We start from the raw sequence: 23,873 nt of genomic DNA on the forward strand, positions 1-23,873 counted from the left end.
GCGGCCATAATTCGGTGTTCTCGGGCAGTGCTGGCAATAGCATGTGAGATGACTAACCCACTTCATCTTGAAGTTGAGATATCAACTCCATGGACGACAATGTCGCATACATCACCCCACCAAAAGATAAGAAACACGCCTCAAACTTGATGATAGACGGTGCTATCAAAGCTCCAGAACCGAGACGTGCACCATCTAATCCGAGTCCGTGCTCGCGTACGTATGTGTCTATACACCACATGTCAACATACGAGCACCACCCGACCACCACACGAGCAACTGCCATCGATCGCGTTATCCATGCGCAGAGCCGAAAGAGCAGGGATGTGAAAGGGGCCGGCAGATTGGAATAATAAGAGAGAGTACCCAAGTTGATTTGACCATTCCGAAGGCGCCGGTGGTTGAAATTTGAACATGTTTTTGACTACTTACAGGATATCATCAAGGTTGAGTAAATCGGCTATACATATCTACACCAAACAACAACACCACCGCTTTCGAAACAATGCATCATTAGATGTTATGTTATACTTCCGCCGCCTCTAGGTTGGACAACGGCACGTATCCTTCCTCCTTCTTCACCTTTCTCCTTCCCAGCACCTCGCGCACCCAGCCAAAGATGCCACGTCCGCCCTTCCAGTGCAGGCCACCATGAGGAGCCGCAGCCGCCTCGTCCATCCACCTAGGCCTCTTCCAGGACTTGAGCAGGAGGCTACTTACAACGACGCTAACGCTGCTGCACGCCATTGCGAAGCCTGCCATCATGGGATGCATGTGGAAGCCGAGAGGAAGGAAGAAACCCATGGCGATGGGCAGTCCGACAAGGTTGTACAAGCACGCCCACGCAAGGTTGAGCTTGATGCGACGGAAGATGCAGCGTGCGAGGTTGAGTGCGGCAGGAATGTCCATCAGATCTGTCGGGCGCATGAGCACCAGGTCTGCGGCCTCCATAGCTACATCTGTGCCGCTGGCCATGGCGATACCGACATCAGCCGTCACCAACGCAGGAGAGTCGTTGATACCATCGCCGACCATGGCGACGATCTCACCCTGCGCTTGAATCTCCTTCAGAATAGCCTGCTTCTGGTCGGGGCTAACACCAGCGTAGACGTTGTCAGGGGATATGCCCACTGCAGCGGCGACGCTGAGGGCAGTGGACCGTTGATCGCCAGTCACGATGGCTGTCTTGACGCCCATCTGATGAAGCACCGAGATGGCGGCAGCAGCACCCTCCTTGATGGAGTCAGCCAGGCAGAGGTGACCGCCATAAGAGCCATCGATGGCCACAAAAATGTTGGTCGTGCCAGTAGTGGGTGCCTTTCCTGCTGCCTTGCTCGCGCTCGAGTTGAGATGCTCTGACGCCTCAATGGCTTCTTCGGGTACATCAACTCCGTTATCCTGCAGGAACGCAACGTTTCCGAGAAGTACACGATACCGAGTGCGGTCAACGGCTGACGCAGGTTCAACCAGAGCGTTCACACCCTTGCCGACGGCCGCCTTGAATTCTCCAACGCTGCCTTCAATGACGCCATCGACCTCAATGTCCAGTTCAGTACGGGCTCCTGCGAGAACGGCCTTACCCACGGGGTGTTCGCTACCCATCTCAGCAAGACCAACAATGGTCCACCAAAGTCGACGGCGCCATCCATTGTCATCCCATGCAGATTCAATGCTGTACTCGACAACACTCATCTTGCCATGGGTGATAGTACCGGTCTTGTCGAGGACGATCTGGGTCACCTTGGTAGTCCTCTCGAGAGCTGCGCCGCCCTTGATCAGGATACCATTCTCAGCGCCAACACCTGTGCCGACCATGACGGCGGTGGGCGTGGCCAGACCAAGGGCGCAGGGGCATGCAAAAACGATGACGGAGATGCAGAGCTTAACGCAAACCATAACCTTGCCGCCGCTGGCGTCCTGCAGAAAGATCTTGGGTGGGTTCGAGAGAACATGACTAAGAACCATCCAGCAGAGGAACGTTGACACTCCCAGTACCAGAATGGCAGGGACAAAGTAGCCAGCAAGGGTATCGGCGAGTCGCTGGATGGGTGCCCGGGTTGTCTGCGCATCTTGGACCAGCTTGACGATCTGGCTAAGCTGAGTGTCACGTCCAGCACGGGTGACTCGAAAGTCGACTCGACCGTCGCCATTGACAGTACCGCCAATGACGTTGTCGCCCACTCGCTTCTGAACGGGCATCGCCTCGCCCGTCACCATGCTCTCATCAACGTAGGTCTCACCGCGGACAAGGACGCCGTCTGCGGGAAGCTTGTCGCCAGGTCGGAGAGCCACTATGTCACCAACCTGCAACAGCTCTGTAGGGACGAGTTTCTCCTCGAAAGCTGATCCACCAAGACCAGGAGTCTTGGGAGTTCGGGGCGTAGCTGGGTCCTTGTCCCAAGTCTCAGCAGCCTTTTCAGCAGCAATTGGATCCGCGTAGATGGTCGCCATAGGAGGCGCTAGAGACATGAGACGGGAAAGGGCCTTGGAAGTCTGACCCTTGGCGCTGTTCTCCAGATAACGTCCGAGTGTGATGAAGGTGATGAGCATGGTGCTCGTGTCGAAGATGGTGCCCGGCCTTGTGTGAGGGGGCACAAGCAGTGAAACTGCCATTGCAAGGATGCTGAAGAAAAAGGCGCACGATGTACCCAGAATCACCAGGACATCCATCGTAGGGGAACGGTGCTTGAGGGACTTGTAGGCGGAGACGTAAAATCGCTTTCCAACGCCGAATTGGACGGGTATCGTGAGCAACAAACAGATAACATCGCCGAGAAACAGGCCGGGGACTAGCGCGTAACCTCCAAAGTCGAGCTTAGACGAACACATTGGCAGTACCATGCCAATGATGAAGACAGGAATAGCAAAAGCTAGAGAAGTGCGGAGAGCGTTCCGCCATTCGTTGATCTCGCGAGTCTTGGCCAGGGACTCGAGCTGGGCATTGTTGTCCTGGTTATCGGCGACGAGGGCATTGTAGCCCGCCGCCTCAACGGCCTCAACAATAGCTCGCAGGCCGATAACGCTGGGCTGGTGGTTGACGGTGAGTCGCGAGGAAGCGAGGTTCAACGAAACGGAGTCGACGCCGTGATGCGCAGCTAATGTAGCCTCCAAAGCTTCCGCTGCAGCCGCATCGGGAACTCCGTAGACCTTGAACTGCGCATTGGATGACGCGCCGCTGGGGTGGTCGCCGGCGGACTGCGTCGAAAGAATCTTGGCGTCGAATCCCCGGTCGTCAATGATTTCTGCAATCTTCTCCGGTGAAAGCTTGGTGACGTCGTGCGTGATGACGGCTCGTTCAGCGAGCAGGCTGATGTTGAATTTCAGGACACCTTCTAGACCCTTGAATCCACCCTCAACGGCCGACGTGCATGCGCCGCACGTCATGCCTTCGATGGCAACTGTCGTGATGGCGACGTCGCCGACGCTCCTAGAATCCTTGGCCGTCTTGTCCGCGGCCGACTTTCCTGTGTCGATAATCGTAGCGTCGAAGCCTCGGTCCTCGATGATCTCGGCAATCTGCTCCGCGGTGAGCAGATCGGGGTCGTGCTCGATGACGGCTCGCTCGGATAGTAGAGAGATGCTAAAGCTCTTGACACCCGGGACATCCTTGAAGCCGCCCTCGACAGCAGAGGTGCAGGCGCCGCAGGTCATGCCCTCGACGGCAACTGTAGTCGTGACAAAGTCGTCGTCTCCATCGAGGAGGTTGATGCTACCGGTGGGCTTGAAAGCAGGGCTCGGAAGGTCGGTAGAGAGGACCTCGGCGTCGAAGCCTCTATCCTCGATAATTTCTTGAATCTGAGCGGCAGAGATGATATTCGGATCGTGCATGACGACTGCGCGCTCCATAACCAGACTGACTGAGACGTTTCCTACACCATCGACGCCCTTGAAGCCAGCTTCAACAGCAGAAGTGCATGCGCCGCATCTGTAGAGGAATAGGCGTTAGTAATATATCTACAGCCATGTCCGGCCAAGAGTTTCTCGGCATAGCGGAGCCGGAATGTCCGGAGGTGGTTGATGTTGGGGCGAGCAAGCAACTCACGTCATACCGTCCACGCGGAGAGCCGTGGTAGCGAGGTGGGCGCTGGCGCCAGCGCTCCTGGGCACGGAGAGGGCGGCATCCGCAGCGCCAACGTCATTGCCCTGTTCCCTCAAGGGGATTTGAATGTACGAAGGAGCCATGGCGACGGACGGGTTATGGCCCGCGAGCCTCCTCGTTCGATTGATATGCTCTCCAAGAGCACCGAGAGCGGGAGGTGGTTGTTGGTGATAAGAGAGACAGCGGCGGGCGGAGTCGATGGAACGTGGTTCTCGCGGTTAATTAGTCGTGGTGGTTGGTTGGCTGACTGTGCTGGGTTCGTTCCCCGGTAGTTTTGGTCCCTCAGTTCGCTATTCCAGCCACAGGCATTTGGTGGAAATCAACTCGTATCCCAACAATGATGATGAAACTCAGCCAAGAATAAAGCGAGCAGTAGCTCGGACAGAAGGGAAAAGTAAAGGAAAAGCCGCAATGAGGAAACGCAGCTAAAAGCAGGTAGCAGGCAGACTAAAGGAAAATGGAGTAGAAAACAACAGCTGATGCTGATTGATAACGTTAAGTGAACGAGGCTGGAGAAACGACGCCACTGAACCCCGAAGACCGGCTTCTTTCTTGTCGAGCTGAGCTGACGCGGGTCGTCGTCCGATTGATCGAGACGTCAGTAATCGAGACTGGGCGATTTTGTCGTTAGTAACAAAACGAAATGGGTACAAAATGAATGACCACTTGGGTGAGAAGAAAAAAAAAAGAGGACGCCTAGACCAGGACGAGAACCAGGACATGACATGAGACGGATGCGACGGCATTTTATTGCCCATTCGCACCCAGGCTCAGGGGAAGGGAAGGGAAGGGACTCACACCCCTCTCAGCACAGCATTACCAAGGACGGCCGCAGCACAGAGAACAGGCTCCTCAGCCAGATTATCCCAGATCCGAAGCAGTTATGACGAGGTCTTGGCTCAGCGGCTGTTGCGGCCAAGTTCCAGATTTGGACCGGTTCCCGGACGGTTTGACGTTGTCCGACAAGTCTCGTTGGTGGGATTGATGATGAGACAGGGAGCGTCTGCAGGAGCCGCGGAAATCTTTGTTGCAGGGGTGTCTGTCAGTCTAGGGTCTTTTTGCCTTCTTGTTCTGTTGCTTGCTACCTAGCGCAGAACAATGAACGCTCTGTCCCGTCCCGTTTGTCACCTGCGGACACTGACCACAATGGATGGATTTGGACTGGAGCTTGGGGCGCGCAAGGCCTGAGACGCTGGGCGCGGGATTCTTGGGCGTGATCCACCCGCTGGGCAAGCCGCTCTTCCTTGTGAAGCGATTGGCCGAATGATACAAACGGGGAATGTGATCCACGCTTCTGATGCACTGGTGGTGCAGTTGGAAAAAGAGTGTGTGTGCACTGCAAGTTGGAGGAGGGTGAGTGAGAGAGTCGCTGCAACCACACAAGAGAGGCGCAACTGACCCGTGTTTATATTTGCATTGCTGTCCACATCTGCCGTCTCACTCCTCTCCCAGAAGAGCACTGCCGATGCTCCGTAGTTTCCTGTTTCGTGATGTCGCCATCCCACGCCCTCAAAGACGTGAGCGTCGATCTCTCGCGGGGGCAGCCTCCGATTGACCTTGCCGTCCAACCAGACTTTGACTTTGCCAGGCTATCGAGGCTAGGCTCAGTGTCGGTCGCTGAACAGACATGAACTTGTCCAAGAAGACGTAGAGGGTTGTGATGGTTAATTTCAAGCTTCACTCTTTCGACCTAGGAGCCGTCGATCGCAACTCTGTCACCAGCATTTTGGCGACGTTTACCAATCACCGCCTGCAACTAAGACGGCAGTGTCTTGATGTCTTGTAAGACGCCATGCCGCCCAAGAGTGAGATGCAAGCCGGGTCTCACTTGTTCCGACAGCTCGTGTAAGCGTGGCTACATCCAACTGAGGCTGTAGGTCAGCTGCGCAGCCGTGGCCGAGGACGATTTGGCAAGATGGCAAAGGTTCCGGCAGTAGCGTGTGCTTATTCGGGGACGCTTGTGTAACACGGCTTGGAACATGCATTTGTGCTTTGTCAAGAGAGTGGACAACTGTCTGCGTGAGTTGCTGACTCCAGCTATCGCATTCAAATGCTGCTGAATATCTAACCATGCCAAGTTCGGTCACCTGCGATAGATCAGTGCTCTAATGCACGCATGTCCACTAGCCATCAGTATTGTGCATTGTTGGTGCTATGGCGATTGATCAATTTGATGGTTCTTGAGCTGGTTAGGTAGGAAGCCACTTCTAATTGATCTAATAGCCTTCTATTAAGCAATGTCCACATGACCATTCACATAGGTAGTGAAGTAAAAGATATGTCGCGTGAACAAGAGACATAGAGTAATCGAGAAACCGGCCATGCCGTTTCAATAAGATTTCCCAACGTCAACGGCCCGTCGGCACGATGTCGTAGGGTAAGTCAACTTCAACTTTTTGAGTCTGAGCTTGCATTCCTCAAAATGACCCCACGACTCTTCCCCACAGGATGAGCCCCGCGCCGCCACAGGCCCCAGCCTCACATCCGGACAAGCTCCAACATGCAACTGCATCTGCCTATTACTTCAGCAACTTCAAGTAACCAACAAAACACAAGGGACCAGGCATCACCGGCAAATTATCCAGCTGGGAAGAACCTGAGTAGAACGAAGCACAACAGTTATACGACCCTCCTCAATCCAACGGCCGCTGAATATTCCGACTCTGTTCATTGTCTTGCACCGTGAACCTCCACCCCGCGAGGCTGTAGCCTCAACCGCAGCCCATCATGGAGCAGACAAAAGCTCTCAACGCCCTCGAGGTAAGCCCTGGAACCCATATCTGACTGATATGACAGATACTGACACTCTATAGCCCTTTCTCGCTCTCTCCAAGCCAGCCACCTCTCCCCGCGCCGCCGCCGACCTCGTCACCCGAGCCACCTCCGCCCAAAACACCTTTCTCTTCACCGAGCTCATCCAAACACCCGCCATCCAGGGCCTCACTGGTTCAGAGTTCGCGTCACACCTCACACTCCTCCAGACATTCGCCTACGGCACATACGCTTCCTACAAAACGACCGAGGGCCTGCCCGCCCTTTCAGAGGTCCAGGCAACAAAGCTCCGTCAGCTCTCGCTCCTCACACTAGCCCGAGACAGAAAGAACCTATCCTACGCCGCGCTACAGGATGCTCTCGACTTGCCCGGAGACCGTGAAGTTGAGAACCTCGTCATCTCGGCCGTTTACGCTGGTCTTCTCCATGCCACGCTCGACCCAGCCCGTGCTGTCGTCCAGGTCACTAGCGTCGCGCCCCTACGTGACCTCGCTCCGGGAGCGATACCCGACCTGGCTACGGCGCTTAAGAAGTGGTCAGACCGCTGCACTTCGACTCTCGGGGACTTGGAAACTCAGATCAAGGATATCCAGACAGCGGCCACGGCGCGACAGCGGGAGCAGCGCGCTGCTGACGATAAGCTCAAGCAGCAAGTGAGTGATGCCCAGGAGGGTAGCGCTCGCGCGTTTGGCATGACAGGCTTGACGAGGGAAATGATTAATAGAAGAGGCCTTAACAAGCGGCCCGTCATGGAAGTCGGTAACCTGCCAGAGAGTGAGCTCATGGACGTGGACGAGTCCGAGGAGGAGAAGAAGCGAGCCAGCAAGCGCAAGATGTGATGATACTCAGTGTCCCTGATGACGGCTAGACACGGCGGCGAGAACTGCATAAAACAAATGTATCACGAAGAACCACGATGTAATAGACGACATAACGCCCTTGATTAGCTACTCCTAGTACCGAGTGCCGCCAGTGCCTGTACCATAAATGTGACGCTACCGCCCTACATAACGATGGCCAAGAAGAGAAGAAACATGACATAGCCAGAAACTCCGAGATGTGACATCTCAAAGCAGAGGCTGCAGAATAGCTAAGTTACACGCAAGCCCTAGATGATACAACACAGATAGATCTCCAGACGCCAACATTCCAAAGAGAAAAGAAAAGGGCCACAACCTCCGTTGTGAAGGGCGGCTGATATCGCTGCCGAATCAAAGCTCTCAAAGTCATTACGGTCGTGAAACTTTTTTCTGTCCCTGTATAAATCTCGCCTAGTGGCTTGCTCTAGAAAGAAATCCGAAGGCCAGTAACGGCCGGCATTAATGGCCGTGATTGTTCGACAAGAACATGTGCCTACAGGCGCTTGCCTGGTACGAGAATAAAGAGAACACAGAGGCCGGCATCGATGAGAATGGTGACCGCCAGGACCATGAGAGCTCGCTTGGCGAGTAGTTTGCGGATGTACGGTTCGCGGATGCGAGAGAAGTTGAAAGGGGTATACTCGCTGAAGCCGACCAGAGCCATAATCGGGTCGAGTGAGTACTGGTAAGACGCAAGGAAATAGACACCGATGGTGAAGGGGATGATGAGCTGGCAATGGTCAGTGGGGGCCTAAACGACGTGTACAAGTGAGCTTACCCAGCATTTCGTCAGACGAGACTTGTCGAGGAAAATGAGAATGAAGCCAGTCCAGAAGGCGCCAAACATGGCAATGAGACCCAAGATCAGCCTCATGATGAGGGTTGGCGGGATCAGGTTGCCAAGAGCCTTCATTCTCAGGAATCCGGGAAAGGCATCTCGCTCCATCGCTTGAAAGACGTAGTCCTTGGCCACATCGAATACTTCGGGATCGTCACGGCCATACTCCTCGATTGCTGTGGTAACCTCCTGGGTGATGGAGCCAGGAAGGGTAATTTCTCGCTCAGCGCCGGGAAGTAGGAAGGTGTAGAGAATCTTCTCCGCCGAGGCGCGAATGTCCTGTCGCGCAACCGTGTGGGCGGGAGAGTTGGAGTCGGTGGTGATATCGTGAGAATTGCTGAACTGAGGGCTGGGTCGCACAGGCGCGGTGGTGCTCTGCGGGGACTCGTGTTGCTCCTCTCGCAGGAAAGCAGACATCTGGGCATCCTGGTTCTTCTCCTTCTCCGTGGCGTACATCGAGGGGCCAGCCGCTCGGGGTTCCAGGTCGCCAATGTTCTCTAGAATAGCAGATGATCTCTTGGATTGCATTTCGGGCGTGCCAATGAGGACCGAACGTCTGAGCTCTCGCACATAGTGACGGCAGAGAGACATGTGCTGGGCGACATCGAGCCTGTGTTTGTCAGTGATTTGCCCAAGCCACCGAGCTTCTCGTTCACCTACCAGAAGTCAAGGTAGTCCACTGATCTCTGCTGGTCTCGCATGTAGATGTAGAACGAGAACAGGTCGACAGGCGGCAAGGTGCGACGACTCAGCACCTCGAACAGTGTTGGAAGTCGGTTTCGCGCCATGTCAGGTTGCGGTGACGGCGAGGCCATGGTGGTGACAGGTTCGTGCTCAGCCATGTTGGGCAAGGTTGTTGGAAGCTGGGTTAAAGAGTGTAGATGATTAAGAAAGAGACGTTTCGTTTCGGCGGCGCGGGTGATGTCAACTGCCGAGAGCTTATGGAAAGGTCCGGTACGCGAGGCGAGGTCCCCCTTTTGATGACGACGAGAAAGAGGCTTCCTTGTCGCAGCAACCGCAGCACGCTCTCTCCCGGTCAAGATGATCCCTGCGAACACAGAAGGAGGGCTTAGAAGGGGCGCCGATGCGCAGAGAAACGTTGCGGTGCGGTGCCTCGAGGGTCAGTCGCCGTTGGAATGTGGAATCGCTCGCAATGCAGGCGACGATACGATGCGTTGCTTCGATAAACAGCCGCAGGTCGACGTGGATCGGGCCACACTTGGCCCCTAAGCCAACTCCCGTTAACTCGGAGGCTAGGAGTGGGTCGTTCCTGCAATGTCACGTGAAATGCTGGTGGGGAGTGAGGGCTCGAGGCCATTGGCTCGCTTTCCCCACCACTGAATTTCGTGCCTGCCCTACGCACAAAGATTTTGTGGGATTTTGACTATTCCGACAATCAACACCTCTCAACGCCAGACCTTGAAAGAGACGAGCCGCAGGTACGATACCCCCGACAACTTCTCCTCCCTCGCAAGACCACATCTTTGAGAGACTACGAGCGCCTCGAAGCCTGCGCCTATACTCTCGTCGTTTCCTCCAGACCGACCGACTAACAAACCACACACAGCCATGTCGTCCAAGAAGCCCTCTGGCAAGACTCAGCGCTCCGCTATTGCGGATGTCGTCGCCCGCGAGTACACCATCCACATGCACAAGCGAGTACGTTTTCTCGACGAGGAGAGCTCGACAATCGGAGCTCCAGATCAGGATCATATGCTAATGGGTTGAAGCTCCATGGTGTCACCTTCAAGAAGAGGGCTCCCCGTGCCATCAAGGAGATCAAGTCCTTCGCCACCAAGGCCATGGTACGACCGCCCACCCGAGACACCTGCCGCCGAGCGAGATGCAATTGAAACCGGCAGAGTTGTCACTTTTCAACGACACCAGTGCTAACAGGAACCCAGGGTACCTCTGATGTCCGCATCGACCCCCAGCTCAACAAGAAGGTCTGGGAGAACGGTATCAAGGGTGTTGACTACCGACTCCGAATCCGAATTTCCCGACGACGAAATGACGAGGAGGGTGCCAAGGAGAAGCTGTACAGCTACGTTCAGGCTGTGAACGTCAAGGACGCCAAGGGCCTCCCCACGGTCCTTGTTGAGGAATAAATGCAAAAAGTTTCTCTTCTGGGACAAGGTCTACGGTGGCATGGCATTTGGAGTTGCAATCGGCTTACTGGCTTTTGACGCTGAAAATACACAGAGGGAAAATGTGATCAAAGCTTTGAAGTCCAACCTTGACGACAATCATCGGTGCCTCGGCGTGAAGTGGTCAGTTTCAAGGCTATTTATGGGGGCGAATCAATCATGTCTTTCGGATCTAGTGGTCGTGGATGTCTCGAGATGTCGATGAGGGTATTCTATCGACAATGGTCTGCCTGTTTCTGACCCAAACGATATCCCTCCCTTGTTTGCCCAGTTCAGGAAATGCCATGCAATCCCGTATCCCTAACAAGTCATCAAACAAAATCCTTACACCTGGTACTCCTGTCCCCTATTCAAGCAAGCCTAAGCACCAAACCCCAGTAGAAGTCAATTACTCGTCCTCAACGTCCTGGTGACGTCCCAGCACCTTCTTCTTGAACTCCTCGGGGTCCTTGTCCCACAGCTCGGCCGCCTCGCCGTTGAGGGGGGATGCGCTGAAAGGTGTTAGGACATGTCATGATGTAGCAACCCGGAAGGGGAATACTTACTTGTTGGGCTCGCCAAGCAAGCTCTGCAGACTCAGGAGAACAGTCTGGATGTTGTAGGCAGCAGTCCACTTGTCCTTGAGGATGTCGAGGCAGATGCGACCAGAGAAGTCAACATTGGGGTGGTAGATGGGTGTCTTGAAGAGGACGGTGGGAGCAGCGTAGGGGTAGTTGGAGGGGAAGGCGAAGCTGAGCTTGAAGGTGAGACCGGCATAGGGAGTGTCGTCGGGACCCTCGATGGTGGCGGTCCAAGAGAGAAGGTTGCCGTCGGCGGAGGGAAAGGCCGAGACGCCGGGAGCGGGCGACGTCATGAGCTGCATCAACTCGGTCTGCAGTCTGCATGGTGTTAGCGGTTGGCGAGCTGCGGATGAGAGGGGACTTTGACTGACCTCTTGGTAGTGCTCTGGGAGTCTGGACCTGAACGACCATTGTTGAGCTTGGCAGCAGGGACGCTGCCAGGAGCCGAGTTCTGGTTGTCCTCCGTGTAATCCATTGTATGATGCTGTTGGTGATGCTCAAAGACACAGGCTAGAAACAGATACGAGCAAAAATGTCGGATCCGAAGTCGTGAATGGGGATGAGAGAGAACTCGGGATGAGGAAGGGAATTGTTATTCACAAGAAGCAATTCCGCAACCGGCAGGAGGTGAAGTCGGTATGGATGCAGGGGCAGCGAAGGAAGACGAAGAGGTAGAGTTGGTGGCGTATGCGGGAGAACTGGGAAGTGCAAGGAAGGGGAAGGAGGTCTTAAAGTGAGGCTAGGACAAGCTTTTGACGCGAGACGCCTTCTTTCTTGTTTTGGGAACGGGATCGGGATGCGACAGGAATAATGAAGAGCGAGGGAGGTTATGATTTCAAAGACATTGGATGGATGGAAACAACTGAATTGTTTACCGCAGCAACGGCGCGACCGGGGCAGGGAGGGGCGACAAAGTCGGACGCCTACGGCCAATGGAACCAGATGGGGGGCTTGGGCCCTGAAACCGTAGGCCTGGGAAGCGCTGGAGGAGGAAGCGCGGGGCGCCAGATGCCACTGAATGTTTAGGGGTCTCACAGCAACAAGCAAACACTTAACGCGGTGCGACGCGACAAACTCGACCAAAAACGCGACCGCCTTTCACTTGGGGGACTCCTGCATCATAACCACGACTGAACCAATCATCCCGTCAAACCCTCTTTATTCACGTCGCGATTGGGTTTGCAGCGTGGGCAGCTGGAGAGTTTCAAGTTTGAAATCATGGCAAGTCCCCATCTTTTTTTGTCCTGAATTGTACCAGCGAGGTAGCTCATGGTTCCTGATAATTGTGCAGCTTGCACGTGGTTCTTCATCCGTGAATGGATGAGGCATCACCAGGCTATCCCTACCTCGTTTTGGTTCTTATACGGCCTTGTATCACTTCTTTGACGTTAATCTTCTGCTAACACAGATGAATCAGTCTCAATTAGATCCTCTGCCAAGGGATCTTCCCTTTCGAATCGTTTCCAAGACTGTTGGTCGAGGAGCCTATGCCTCGTTAGTTTCACTCGCCAATATCTCACATGCTACCCCATACTAACACGGGACAGGATCAAAAAGGCCATTCCACTCGATGCTCCAACACCAATCTTTGCAGTAAAGCTCATCCACAAGGGCTACGCCGTTAAGCATGGCCGCATCTCGACAAAGCAGCTTGCCATGGAGGTCTCCCTCCACTCACACATTGGCCAGCACCCCAACATCATCGAGTGGTTCGCCTCGGGGGAGGACGCTATCTGGCGCTGGATCGCCATGGAGTACGCAGAAGGCGGTGACCTCTTTGACAAGATCGAGGCCGATGTGGGTGTTCGTGAGGACATTGCCCAGATCTACTTTGTGCAGCTCGTCAGCGGTGTGAGCTTCATGCATTCCAAGGGCGTGGCGCACCGTGATCTCAAACCAGAGAACATTCTCCTCTCTCAGGATGGCTCACTTAAGCTCGCTGATTTTGGAATGGCTACAATGTTTGAGTACAAGGGTCAGCGAAAGATGAGCTCTACGCTGTGCGGTAGCCCCCCTTACATCGCCCCTGAGATTCTCGCCTGCGGCCGCGCCGACAGGAGATCACCAAACGCTGCCAAGTACTCACCAGATCTTGTCGACGTATGGTCTTGCGGTGTCATCCTATTCGTCCTCCTGGTCGGTAATACCCCATGGGATGAGCCCTCACAGGGCAGTTGGGAGTTCCAAGAATACGTTCGCACAGCAGGCCGCAGCACCGACGCACTCTGGGAGAGGATACCCTCGGAGGCCCTCTCTCTGCTACGAGGAATGATGAGCATCGACCCGACGAAACGCTTCAGCTTCACTCAAGTCCGCCAGCACCCCTGGTACACACGACACAATGCTCTTCTCACCGCCGACGGCCGGGTCTCGGATCCCATCTACCTGGCAACACAGATGCTGGAGAACCTGCGCATCGACTTTAGCCAGCAACCCACATCGCAACCGTCATCTAGCGATAATATGGACCTTGACACAGGCCTCAACGCCGGCCGGTTCTCCTCGACCCAGCCTGAAGCCCCCATTGTCGACCGCGATTGGGACTGGGAACGCCCTGCGCTCCGCTCCATGGCTGCCCCAGCTTCATCTCTACCTTCGCGCGCTCATGACGCTCGCCGCGTGATGATGGATTCTCTCGCTGACGAACCCTCCATGTCCCAATTCTCCCACACTCCTGGCCCTTCCATGAGTCTTACACAACAAGCTCGCCGTTTCCGCGATATTTGTCCACCAGAGTCACTCACTCGATTCTTCTCCGCTGTGCCGCCTGCTCACATCATTCAAATGCTCAGTGATGCTCTTCACCAGCTCAACGTCCCCCTCGCACCTGTCTCACCAAATCTCTACGGCAGCCCCGTAGCCACGCTCAAGGTCAAGGCACTAGACGGCCGCCAGCAAAGCCTCCACGGCGAGATCCAGGTCGACCGGCAGCCTCTACCTGACGGCACCGAGGTTCTCGACGTGCGCTTCGTCAAGGTCAAGGGTGATCCTCTTGAGTGGCGACGTTTCTTCAAGAAGGTGGTTGTCCTGTGCAAGGATGGCGTGTATGTCCCAGAGGCTTAGAGGGGAAAGGGACTGCTTTATCGTTTCAAGACGAATGCTTCAAAGGTTCCAACTGCTTCAAACTTGGATCAAAGACTTTAATAATAGATATATACATATACATGAGTAATACCAAGGACTCGAAATGGCGGGTAAAAGATTTTATTGAACCCATGTAACAAGTGGTCCATATTCGAGCAAAGTTGAACCTCTCAAGTGAAACCTCGAAATCCCAAATTATGACATCCAGTCATCGCCATAGTAGCTTATCGAGTTGTGCCTGTAGAACCGGCATTTGTGATCCAAGGAGGCTATAGTGTTGGCTGCGTTGGCCCTTTTGTAAACTCCTCTCGCGAGGCCGCTTTCCGATTTAATTGCTGGCCTAAAGTGTACTGTTTACTTCACCTGAATGCATATCATTGTCTCCATGTCCGTCGCATGCGCATGATATCAAATCTAGTTTCCTGAGGTTGGAGATGTTGGAAGATACAACTTGGTGACTCGGGTAAAGACTCAGGAGGAGTATCTTCTAGTCCCAGGTTAAGGATCACTTGGGACTACTCGAAGACTATATCTTAAATGTCATGAATAACAGGCAAATACTAGCTGGAGAACAATAAAAAGGACTTGCTGCGACCTGTTCAGGGTATGCCCGGCACCCATTTTCATATGCCAATAACGCCAAACACCAACTCGAGCTCCTTTATCCAGCTTGCGGTGGCCTCGGGACTAGAGGATTTTCCCACTCAAACCCTGTGGACCATGTCAATTGAGAGCTGTCGGTAAAGTTGACAATAGGCAACATACGTTGACGACACATAGGGCACTGACCCCTCGAAGAGTCCTGCTTGATCCATTCGAGTATGCAATGCTAAAAACACGCACCAACAGTGAGCAATAAAGACAACAAAGACAAGGGAGGAGAAGTCGGACCATGTGAAAGTTGTGGCCGCATTTTCCCGATACTTTGAGACGAGATTGTTAGAATGGGAGCATAGAATATGGCCTGATGTGCCTGTGCCTGTCAGGAAGACCACTTACACAGGCTGCAAGAATCACCAGGATATTTGCAAGTCGGACACGTCCCGTCGAAGTGGACCTGGCAGATGCCACAGACGTCGTCCTCAGGAATGTCCCATCGCCAGGTAGCGACCGTGTTCCACTCCTTGATGGTGACTTTCATGGTGATTCGCCGCTAGGGAGAGTCACGGGATTGATAAGAGAGGGACTCGAGAGAGTCGAAAGTGTCAAGATGACGATGGAACCTTGACGCGGAGGAGGAGGGTCAAGGTTTGGGTGTGGGAGCTGGCGGGGAGACGTTGGAAAGTGGTGGGCGGGCGTCTACGTGAGGGCGCTTCAGTGACCTCATGCGCTGAGAGTCGCCCACTGAAAGGGCTCGCACCGCTAAAGCCCTCCACTGAGAAGCTGCCCTGGGCTCTCTTCCCATCCAGTAGCCGCAGACCCGGGTCAAAGCTTCCAGGGCAGGTCCCGAATCCCGCAGCTTCCTTCCTGATTTTGACGCCAACCTCGCCCGTGTCCGTGTCGCCATCATCAAATTGGATCCCACAAGGAGCCGCTAACTAATTCGTCACCGTCACCAACTTCACCTCAATCCTCTACACACAAACCGGGCGCTCTCTCGCCTAGTGATGCGGACGAACAAGGACAGTTCAGCCTCTTGCTAGCTGTCTCTATCCAACGTTTGACCCGCCGCATTTCCCGCCTGCCTTAGCTGCAGCTGTCGCCAACTTTTGGCCTCGGGCTTATCAACCACTCCGAAACGGCTCGTACGAGTCACCACTCCTCCCTCTCCCATCCCGCAACCCGCTACAGCTTCTACAACATGGCCGCTGTCGCCTTCTCTCGCTCAACAAGAGCTAGCCTGCCCCAATGGGGCACCAGAGTCTTCCGACCCGTCTTGCTCACCCGGCGGAATTTCTCAAACTACCTCGTCTCCCCGAAGGAACTCGACGAAGCCCTCAAGAAGAACCCTCCCTCGCCGATCAGCCCTGAGCCCCGAGTAATTCCTCTCTGCGCCTCATGGTTTCTCCCCAACGATGGTCGATCCGGTATCCAAACGTTCCGCGAGCAGCGCATTCCCAAGGCACGATTTTTCGATCTCGACAAGGTCATCGACAAGCGTAGTCCCTACCCTCATATGCTCCCCGATGCCAAGGGCTTTGCCGCCGCCATGAGCGAACTGGGAATTCGAAAAGAGGATACAGTGGTGGTGTATGACAGCAAGGAGCTTGGTATCTTCAGTGCCCCCCGTGTGGGCTGGACATTGCAGGTCTTTGGCCACCCCAAGGTGCATATCCTGAACAACTTCAAGCTGTGGGTGGAAGAGGGCCTTCCCACCGAGTCAGGAGAGCTGTACAGCGTCGAGTGCTGTCCTTATCCTATTCCCAACGTCGAGTCCACACGGGTTGTAAACTTCGAGGAGGTCAAGGAGATTGCCAACGACTACAACAAGGAGGGTGCCGAGGGCGTCCAGATCCTCGATGCTCGACCCAATGGCCGGTTTACTGGCGAAGCCCCTGAGCCTCGCGAAGGCCTCTCCTCTGGGCACATGCCTGGGTCTATCAACATTCCCTTCAACGCCGTTCTGGACCCTGAGACTAAGGCCTTCCTCCCCCGCGACCAGCTGAAGAAGGTATTTGAGGAGAAGGGAGTGGACTCTAACCACCCTATTATTTCAAGTTGTGGTACTGGAGTGACTGCCTGCGTTCTTGAGACTGCCCTCGAAGAGGCTGGTGTTGGTTCTCACGAGTCTCGGAGGGTCTACGACGGCAGCTGGACGTAAGTGAAATTCCCACACTTTTCATGACAACTGCTAACAGAACATGATAGCGAATGGGCTCAGCGAGTGAAACCTGCGGAAAACCTGATTCTCAAGACAACAAAGGAATAGATGTGGTGTGATCTGGCTCTAGGCGAGGGCAGATATACGAGGCTGTTGAGTTGCGATACCCTCCTTAATGATGGCCTGGAGCTGCCAGGCGTGTACGAACATGCATCCCCCTCTGTGACATGAGTTCTATTCTCGCATGGCTTGAGGTTTCTTGAACGCCTGCATTGGGCGCAATGTAGTTTTGGTTCTCTTGTATCATCTCCACACTTTTTCAGAGACTCCAACGTGTTTAGTTGCGAATCAATTGACTGATGGTGTTGCAATTTCATGCGCATTCATGCGATGCCGGCGTTGGAGTTTCGGAAGTTTGCCGATCAATTTGTGAGGGGTCAGTTTGTCTCACCGAGAATCGGAGCTTCTCACCGCGGTGAGCCACCCAGGTGAAGCTAACCACACCCCACCATTTTTGTGCCTTAACCCCAAGGCAGGAATCCACAAACGCATTAGGGCTCGCTAACTCGAGCACATTCCCCAAAATTCAGTGTGCAGACCCCGCCAGCCGAAAAAGTTCCCAGCAACGCCCAACGCCGAAACACCAAAACCACATCTTTGCGCAGACCTTTGACGTCGACTCCCCCCCAGCGCAACATATACATTCAAGATGGCTGACCGAGGAGCTTCTCGCGGCGGTGGTTTCGGATCCCGAGGCGGTGACCGCGGCCGTGGACGTGGACGTGGTCGTGGCCGTGGCCGTGGCAAGAACGAGGAGAAGGAGTGGCAGCCCGTCACCAAGCTCGGTCGATTGGTCAAGGCCGGCAAGATCAACAGCATGGAGGAGATTTACCTGCACTCCCTGCCCATCAAGGAGTACCAGATTGTCGACAACTTCCTGCCCAAGCTCAAGGATGAGGTTATGAAGGTGCGGAACGACTACACGAGGAGCCTCAGACGATTGTGATGGGAGGCCATTGGGAGAGAATAAAAATACTGACATGTCGCGGAACTACAGATCAAGCCCGTCCAGAAGCAGACCCGTGCCGGTCAGCGAACCCGATTCAAGGCCATTGTCATCATTGGTGATTCCGAGGGCCACGTCGGTCTCGGTATCAAGACCTCCAAGGAAGTCGCTACCGCCATCCGCGCCGCCATCATCATCGCCAAGCTCAGCGTCATCCCCGTCCGAAGAGGTTACTGGGGTACCAACCTTGGTCAGCCTCACTCCCTGCCCTGCAAGGAGTCTGGCAAGTGCGGTTCCGTCACCGTCCGTGTGAGTATTATCCGTGAACGAGGGAAACAAAGAGATGATCAAAATACTGACTACAGCTTCAGCTCATCCCCGCTCCCCGCGGTACTGGCCTCGTCGCCTCCCCCGCCGTCAAGCGATTCCTCCAGCTCGCCGGTGTCGAGGACGCCTACACCTCGTCCGCTGGCTCCACCAAGACCCTCGAGAACACCCTCAAGGCTACCTTTGTGGCCGTCTCCAACACCTACGGCTTCCTCACCCCCAACCTGTGGAAGGAGACCAAGCTCATCCGGAGTCCCCTGGATGAGTACGCCGACACCCTGCGGGACGGCAAGCGATACTAAGAGGGCGGGCTGGAAACGGTGCGCGGAGTCACGATCCATTGTGTTTCATTGCATGGTTTTGGCCGGTCAGATTTGAGGCTATGAGAATAATGGCTTAGGGTCTGAATGAAAAAAATTTCACCTGTTACGCTGCGAAATGAAGCAAAGAGGCTGGCCCTGCATTGTTTTGTGTGAAGTTGTTCAGATCGAGTGCCAAGTTGATCACAAGAGCTATCAACACCAATACAAGGGTAAGCCAATGACTAACAGTACAAAGCAGAAAAAGCCAGCGTCAATAAAAACACGTCCTTGCTCTAATGCCAGCCATGTTAAGCATACGGGTCATAAAACTCTTCGTGGAGAGCTCGGTCGAGGGCCTCATCTTCCGGATCCCTAAGAGGTCTCTCGGACTCATCTTGCTCAGGCTCAACAATCTCCAGCTCCAGGCGCTGAGACTCCAATGGGCGAGAATTTCGCCGCCGCTGCCCCGTGGGAGCAGTGCTCTGCGAGCCAGCCGTCGATGATGCAGCCTGCTCGTCCTTTGGTGGAGGTGGAGGAGTCATGCGAGTAATCGGCGGAACGAGACTCTCGAAGTCTCCCGGAAAAGCATATGTGCCTTCCGGCTCTTGTCGACTGTCCTCTTGTTCATCATCCTTGGCTGTTTCATCCCAGTGAGGAGGGTTCATTGGTGAATCTGCCGGCTTGCGCCATGGTTTGAATCTAAGACGATCCCCTACCTGCGCAAGAATCGGTGGCGGCCTGCGAATGGGGATATCCTCCGAACTAACAGGAAGCAACACAGGGTTATCTTGCTCCGTCCCACTGGGTAGCGGCTTGCTCTGGGGGATATCTCGAGGGCTTACGTATGGAAGCGCCGTGGGATCGTCTCCCTTGCTGCCCAGAAGGTCTGCGAGACGCTGACGCCAGGAGCGTGGTTGCTCTGACCCCACAAGACCTATGACATCGTGTTAGTGAGGCTCTTCCAGTTTCTTGGGGTGAAACTCACCGCTCTTGATTCTATCTTCGATCCTCTGCTTCTGGAGAGGCGTGTCGCCCAGCCAGTACTCTGGTGTACCTGGTTTGAAGCGTCGTCGGATGTGGGCTTGGTCCTGGTACGTGAACCCGAACGGCTGGCCAAGCTGACGAAGGGAGATGTCATGAGCACGCCCCTTACCCTTCGGCTCCCAAGTCACTTCCTTATCCTCCTCTTCGCTTTCTTCAGCGTCTTCAATGGTAGTATCGCGCTGTTCCTCAGCCTCTTCTCCAAATCTCCTAGGGCCCCTGGGTCTCTTCTTCTTGGTTCTCTTTGGAGGCTTGGCCCCCATAGAAGGCGGGACGACACAGACGGAATCATCAGGGCCTGAGCTCTCAATCAAATCCCTTGTCTCCTCGCTCTGCAAGTGCAGAGGCCAACGGTCAATGCTCCAGAACCGTGGTCCCTTGCCGCATCGTTCAGGATGTCCAAACGACCACACCGGCTCACGACGGGGCGCCGAAGTGATCGTCTTGCCGGTGTCGTCTATACGGCGAGTGACACGGGTCGGGAACAACATGCTCTTGTTCTCGTAGGCCTCGCGGATGATACCCTTGCGGAGCATATCAGACGCCACCCAGACCGAGTCGTGAATGTCCTTGAAACCGCGCTCGCGGTCCCAGGACTCCTGGTAGGCCTCCGGCTCGGCCATCTTGATTGTGTCACAGAACTTTGGCGTGACGCGGTTCTCCCAAGAGTCGTCAATCATATTCGGGTTCCACTTAGGATCGTTGGCTCGCAATGGGTAATCCCCCTCCCACCAGTCGTAGATGTCCCGAACGTATCTGCTGTTCACTTTTCTCTGCTCGGGAGTGAGACTCTTGAGGTCCTTGGCATGCTGCTTACGGAGATCGCGAAGCGTTCTGCCAAGACGATAGCCAAGGCCCTCAAATAAGACGAGTGTCTTTTCCATGTCGGTGCTGACAGCCTGGCGGTCGAGGATGGTTTCGTCCCAGGATCGGATATTGGCCAGCTTGGGAAGTCCCTTGGCGTAAGGGCCGAGATCGACGGACTCGGGCTCAGTGACTTCGGTCGAGATGTCGGTTGAAATGGTCACGCCATCGTCATCTTTGGCTTTGGTTTTGACTGGACCTATCTTGGGCTCAACAAGTGGCGGGGGCTCAACCTCATTGTCAGACTCAAGCCAGCGGATTCGTTCTTCTGGGTGAAAGTCGACTTTGGGGCGACGGACCACCAGATCCTTGTTTGCGCTGGGCTTGTTAGTTCTGATTCTTGGAAAGGGGGTGAGGAACGTACTAAATCTTGCCCTTCCTCTTGAGCGCAAGTGCATATCTGATAGCCTCCTTTCTGGAGAATCTGTAACGCTTCATGGGGCCATCACAGTCACGGTTGAGAACCTCCATGAAATCCTGCGACTTGGGTCCTGCCGTAGGATGAAAAAAGGAGTCGTGACTGATATCATTCAGCATCTCGTCGACTCTCTCCTCAAACAGTTGGCCATGAGCGCTGAGGATAGGGGAGATTCCCTCGTCTTCGCCCTGACCTGCGTCGGCGCCTTGCTTGATGCCGAGCATGGTGGTGTTGACCGAAGGTTCAAGGATGAAGCGAAGGAGCTCTTCTTCAAGGGGTCTAATGTGAGGAACAGGAGTGGCTCCATCATTTCGAACGAGAGAACCTTGCTCAAGATAGCTGCCTTCTCCTGATCGGAGTCCCTCCCAGACACACTTGACAATCTTGGTCAAGAATTCGCGGTTGAAATGCTTCTTCTTGTCATCCAGTCTATCCCAGATGATCTGACATTTGTTAAGGAGCTGCTGAGTCTTTCTCATTTCCTTGTCGAAATAGTCCACGACATACGGACCCTTGAAGTTGTGGGGCAATTCCATGATGGCCTCCTTACGATGCAGCCAGAGTCTCTGCCCGTAGGACTCCTTGATGGAGTGAGGGCGCATCCAGGCACCCCACCATTGCTCCGCTGTGATGAACCACTTGTGCGCGAGGGTGTAGCTGAAAGGGTCGCGGGCCTCCTTCTCAGGGATATCAGCTACTTGCATGATGGTGAAAAGAACACCGGCGTCAGGTTGCTTTGGCTTCTTGGGTGGTGGAAGGATGATGGCTCGCCACTGGTTGCACACAGCAGCATTCTCTGCATTGCTGAACTGGCTCAGGCACTGCTGGAGAGCAGCTCGTCGAGTTCCTCGGAACCACGCAAACTGGCGGAGCGAGTTGGTGTCTGGCGTGCCCTTGACTTGCTCAGCGGGAGGTCGAGACTGAGATCTAAGTTGAGAGCAGGTTTCTTGCATGTTCTTCAATATGCTCTTCTCATAGGCGTTGTTCTCACACTCGACCATGTTGAATCTTCTGTTGTTGGGGTCTTCGTCGCTCAGTCTCTCTGGGCGAGGCTCGACGCCGTGGGACGACGACCAGAAGTATTCGGCATCCTGTCCATACTCTTCCACGTACTTCTTGAGAACATCTTGAGGCATCTCGTAGTGGACATCATGGGCAGCACGGATCGGGCTGAAGAGCAGCTTCCGCTCCCCCATGTCCTCCTCATCCTCCACGACGACATGATGTCCAGGTACTCGCGGCAGCCTCCAGCTCTTGATTGTCCACTTGGCAGGAAAATCAAGATTCAGCTTGGGCCTGCCGTAGTGGTAGTCCTCGAAGACGCGATGCGCATGGAGCATGTCGATGCACTCGTGGAGGTCAGCACCCCAGCGTTCACCCTTCCAGTTGTGAAGGAGGTATGAGAAGTATTCCGCCAGCTCGGCAAACTTGCGGTCCCAATCGACGGTCCGGTTGACGTCCTCGTCGGCGAGGAAGTTCTTGGCCCGAGAGAGCAGTACCTGGGGAGGCTCGATCTTCCAGCCCTTGTACGGGTAGAGGTTGAAGTCAGGAGGGGGCGCGCTTCTGTCGCCGGCAAAGTTTCTGAGCCAACCCGAGTTGTATTCTTCCTGGGACCGGACGTCTCTAGCTGGCCCATTGCTAGTCTCTCGAGGCGGCTTGTCAGAGGTGGTGTTTTTCTCCTTTTCTCCTGGCGAGGCCAAGGGCGTTCGTTTGGTGCTGATGACGAATCCAGGGATGAGCGGCTTGGTCCTAGTAGGTTCAAGCTCTGGGGCTTGGGTTGGGCTGTCCTCGTCGTCTGGAATCTGACCGGCGATGAGTCGAAGCGACCCTTGATCCCACAGCCCCATTGTCCCAGGTTGGCGAGTGTGTGAAGTCAAGGTTATAGTTCTCGAAAGTTGAGCTGATGGACGATGTTCTATGTGCCGTTAGCTTCTATGTAGAGAGAGGAAGAGTTAAAGACCTACGCCCTTCAGAATCGTCAACATCTGATTCGCCATCTCTCGGCAAATACCTGGTGCCAAAGTCACTTGGACGGGCCTCCAGTGTAGATTCATCATCACGGGTAAGTCCTTGCTCTTTGTGATGTTAACCAAACTGTTTGTTTTGCAGGGCGGGACCAGTCATACCTTCACAGAGCTCTCGGAGTCCAAGTTGAGGGTGTTTCTCGTCAAACAGCTCAGCAACAGCAAGCAGAAAGGCTGGACACTGGTGAAGAAAGTTGTCTATCTTGTGATCGAGGAGTAAGCGCTGCAGGTCAATGGCAAACCTGGAAAAGCCACGATCCTCTTGGAATTTCCAGTATGCCTCCTGAGCCTCGCTAGGGAGAGCTTGGAAGTCGAAATGTATGGTCAAGGCAATTCTTTCTGAATTTGCATCAGTAATTGATTGAAGGAATTAGCTCTTCTTCTCGACTCACCTAGGAGCTTCTTGCGACGCCGAACAAGAGCCGGGTCCGTAGTTGACGTGGCGGTTTCTTCCTGAGTCTCGGGAACTGTCTCTTTCTCACCCACCTGCGGAAGGGGGCCCTCTTCCATAGGCTCGCCCATAATGAAGCTGCCTTAGGAGTCTTTGGTAGTTGAGAGGAAACCGAGGATGAAGGCAACGGCGAAGGTGAGAGCGAGGAACGCAATTCTTCGATGAGAAGATGGGACAAAGAGACCTGCCCAGTGAAGGAGGGGAAGGGCCAAATAAAGAAATACCGTCGTTTGATAGCTTCCCCCAATACTACTAGCCTTGTAAAAGCTCAAAGAACCTTGCCCTGCATGGTGCACGGTACAGACATGTACCGATAGAG

The 23,873-nt window shown here is 54.5% G+C and overlaps 10 protein-coding genes across 10 annotated transcripts; 5 read left to right on the top strand and 5 right to left on the bottom strand.

The window, feature by feature from the left end:
• Positions 1–525: 525 nt before the first annotated feature.
• On the bottom strand, positions 526–4,182 carry NCS54_00034100 (Hypothetical protein; the record flags this gene model as incomplete). Its single annotated transcript, XM_053145994.1, has 2 exons — positions 526–3,925; positions 4,043–4,182. 2 exons carry the CDS (start codon positions 4,180–4,182, stop codon positions 526–528), a joined length of 3,540 nt encoding a protein of 1,179 aa, XP_053001969.1.
• A 2,644-nt stretch (positions 4,183–6,826) lies between these two features.
• NCS54_00034200 (PCI domain-containing protein) lies at positions 6,827–7,710 on the top strand (the record flags this gene model as incomplete). The annotated part of the gene is made up of 2 exons (XM_053145995.1): positions 6,827–6,859; positions 6,913–7,710. 2 exons carry the CDS (start codon positions 6,827–6,829, stop codon positions 7,708–7,710), a joined length of 831 nt encoding a protein of 276 aa, XP_053001970.1.
• Positions 7,711–8,224: 514 nt separating this feature from the next.
• NCS54_00034300 (Hypothetical protein) lies at positions 8,225–9,411 on the bottom strand (the record flags this gene model as incomplete). Its single annotated transcript, XM_053145996.1, has 3 exons — positions 8,225–8,461; positions 8,510–9,179; positions 9,230–9,411. 3 exons carry the CDS (start codon positions 9,409–9,411, stop codon positions 8,225–8,227), a joined length of 1,089 nt encoding a protein of 362 aa, XP_053001971.1.
• A 727-nt stretch (positions 9,412–10,138) lies between these two features.
• On the top strand, positions 10,139–10,677 carry NCS54_00034400 (60S ribosomal protein L31-B; the record flags this gene model as incomplete). Its single annotated transcript, XM_053145997.1, has 3 exons — positions 10,139–10,228; positions 10,300–10,374; positions 10,474–10,677. The coding sequence occupies 3 exons, from the start codon at positions 10,139–10,141 to the stop codon at positions 10,675–10,677; spliced, it is 369 nt and encodes a 122-aa protein (XP_053001972.1).
• Positions 10,678–11,104: 427 nt separating this feature from the next.
• Positions 11,105–11,751, bottom strand: NCS54_00034500 (Hypothetical protein; the record flags this gene model as incomplete). Its single annotated transcript, XM_053145998.1, has 3 exons — positions 11,105–11,207; positions 11,262–11,594; positions 11,648–11,751. The coding sequence occupies 3 exons, from the start codon at positions 11,749–11,751 to the stop codon at positions 11,105–11,107; spliced, it is 540 nt and encodes a 179-aa protein (XP_053001973.1).
• A 933-nt stretch (positions 11,752–12,684) lies between these two features.
• On the top strand, positions 12,685–14,339 carry NCS54_00034600 (Hypothetical protein; the record flags this gene model as incomplete). The annotated part of the gene is made up of 2 exons (XM_053145999.1): positions 12,685–12,770; positions 12,824–14,339. 2 exons carry the CDS (start codon positions 12,685–12,687, stop codon positions 14,337–14,339), a joined length of 1,602 nt encoding a protein of 533 aa, XP_053001974.1.
• Positions 14,340–15,021: 682 nt separating this feature from the next.
• Positions 15,022–15,501, bottom strand: NCS54_00034700 (Anaphase-promoting complex subunit 11; the record flags this gene model as incomplete). Its single annotated transcript, XM_053146000.1, has 4 exons — positions 15,022–15,071; positions 15,126–15,189; positions 15,252–15,283; positions 15,360–15,501. The coding sequence occupies 4 exons, from the start codon at positions 15,499–15,501 to the stop codon at positions 15,022–15,024; spliced, it is 288 nt and encodes a 95-aa protein (XP_053001975.1).
• A 660-nt stretch (positions 15,502–16,161) lies between these two features.
• Positions 16,162–17,229, top strand: NCS54_00034800 (Hypothetical protein; the record flags this gene model as incomplete). The annotated part of the gene is made up of 2 exons (XM_053146001.1): positions 16,162–17,117; positions 17,169–17,229. 2 exons carry the CDS (start codon positions 16,162–16,164, stop codon positions 17,227–17,229), a joined length of 1,017 nt encoding a protein of 338 aa, XP_053001976.1.
• A 601-nt stretch (positions 17,230–17,830) lies between these two features.
• On the top strand, positions 17,831–18,756 carry NCS54_00034900 (40S ribosomal protein S2; the record flags this gene model as incomplete). Its single annotated transcript, XM_053146002.1, has 3 exons — positions 17,831–18,088; positions 18,179–18,436; positions 18,499–18,756. 3 exons carry the CDS (start codon positions 17,831–17,833, stop codon positions 18,754–18,756), a joined length of 774 nt encoding a protein of 257 aa, XP_053001977.1.
• Positions 18,757–19,064: 308 nt separating this feature from the next.
• NCS54_00035000 (Hypothetical protein) lies at positions 19,065–23,625 on the bottom strand (the record flags this gene model as incomplete). The annotated part of the gene is made up of 6 exons (XM_053146003.1): positions 19,065–19,690; positions 19,742–20,979; positions 21,026–22,994; positions 23,044–23,154; positions 23,206–23,442; positions 23,496–23,625. The coding sequence occupies 6 exons, from the start codon at positions 23,623–23,625 to the stop codon at positions 19,065–19,067; spliced, it is 4,311 nt and encodes a 1,436-aa protein (XP_053001978.1).
• Positions 23,626–23,873: the final 248 nt, after the last annotated feature.

Source organism: Fusarium falciforme, chromosome 1 (assembly GCF_026873545.1).
Source record: "Fusarium falciforme chromosome 1, complete sequence".
Classification (NCBI taxonomy): Eukaryota; Fungi; Ascomycota; class Sordariomycetes; order Hypocreales; family Nectriaceae; genus Fusarium; species Fusarium falciforme.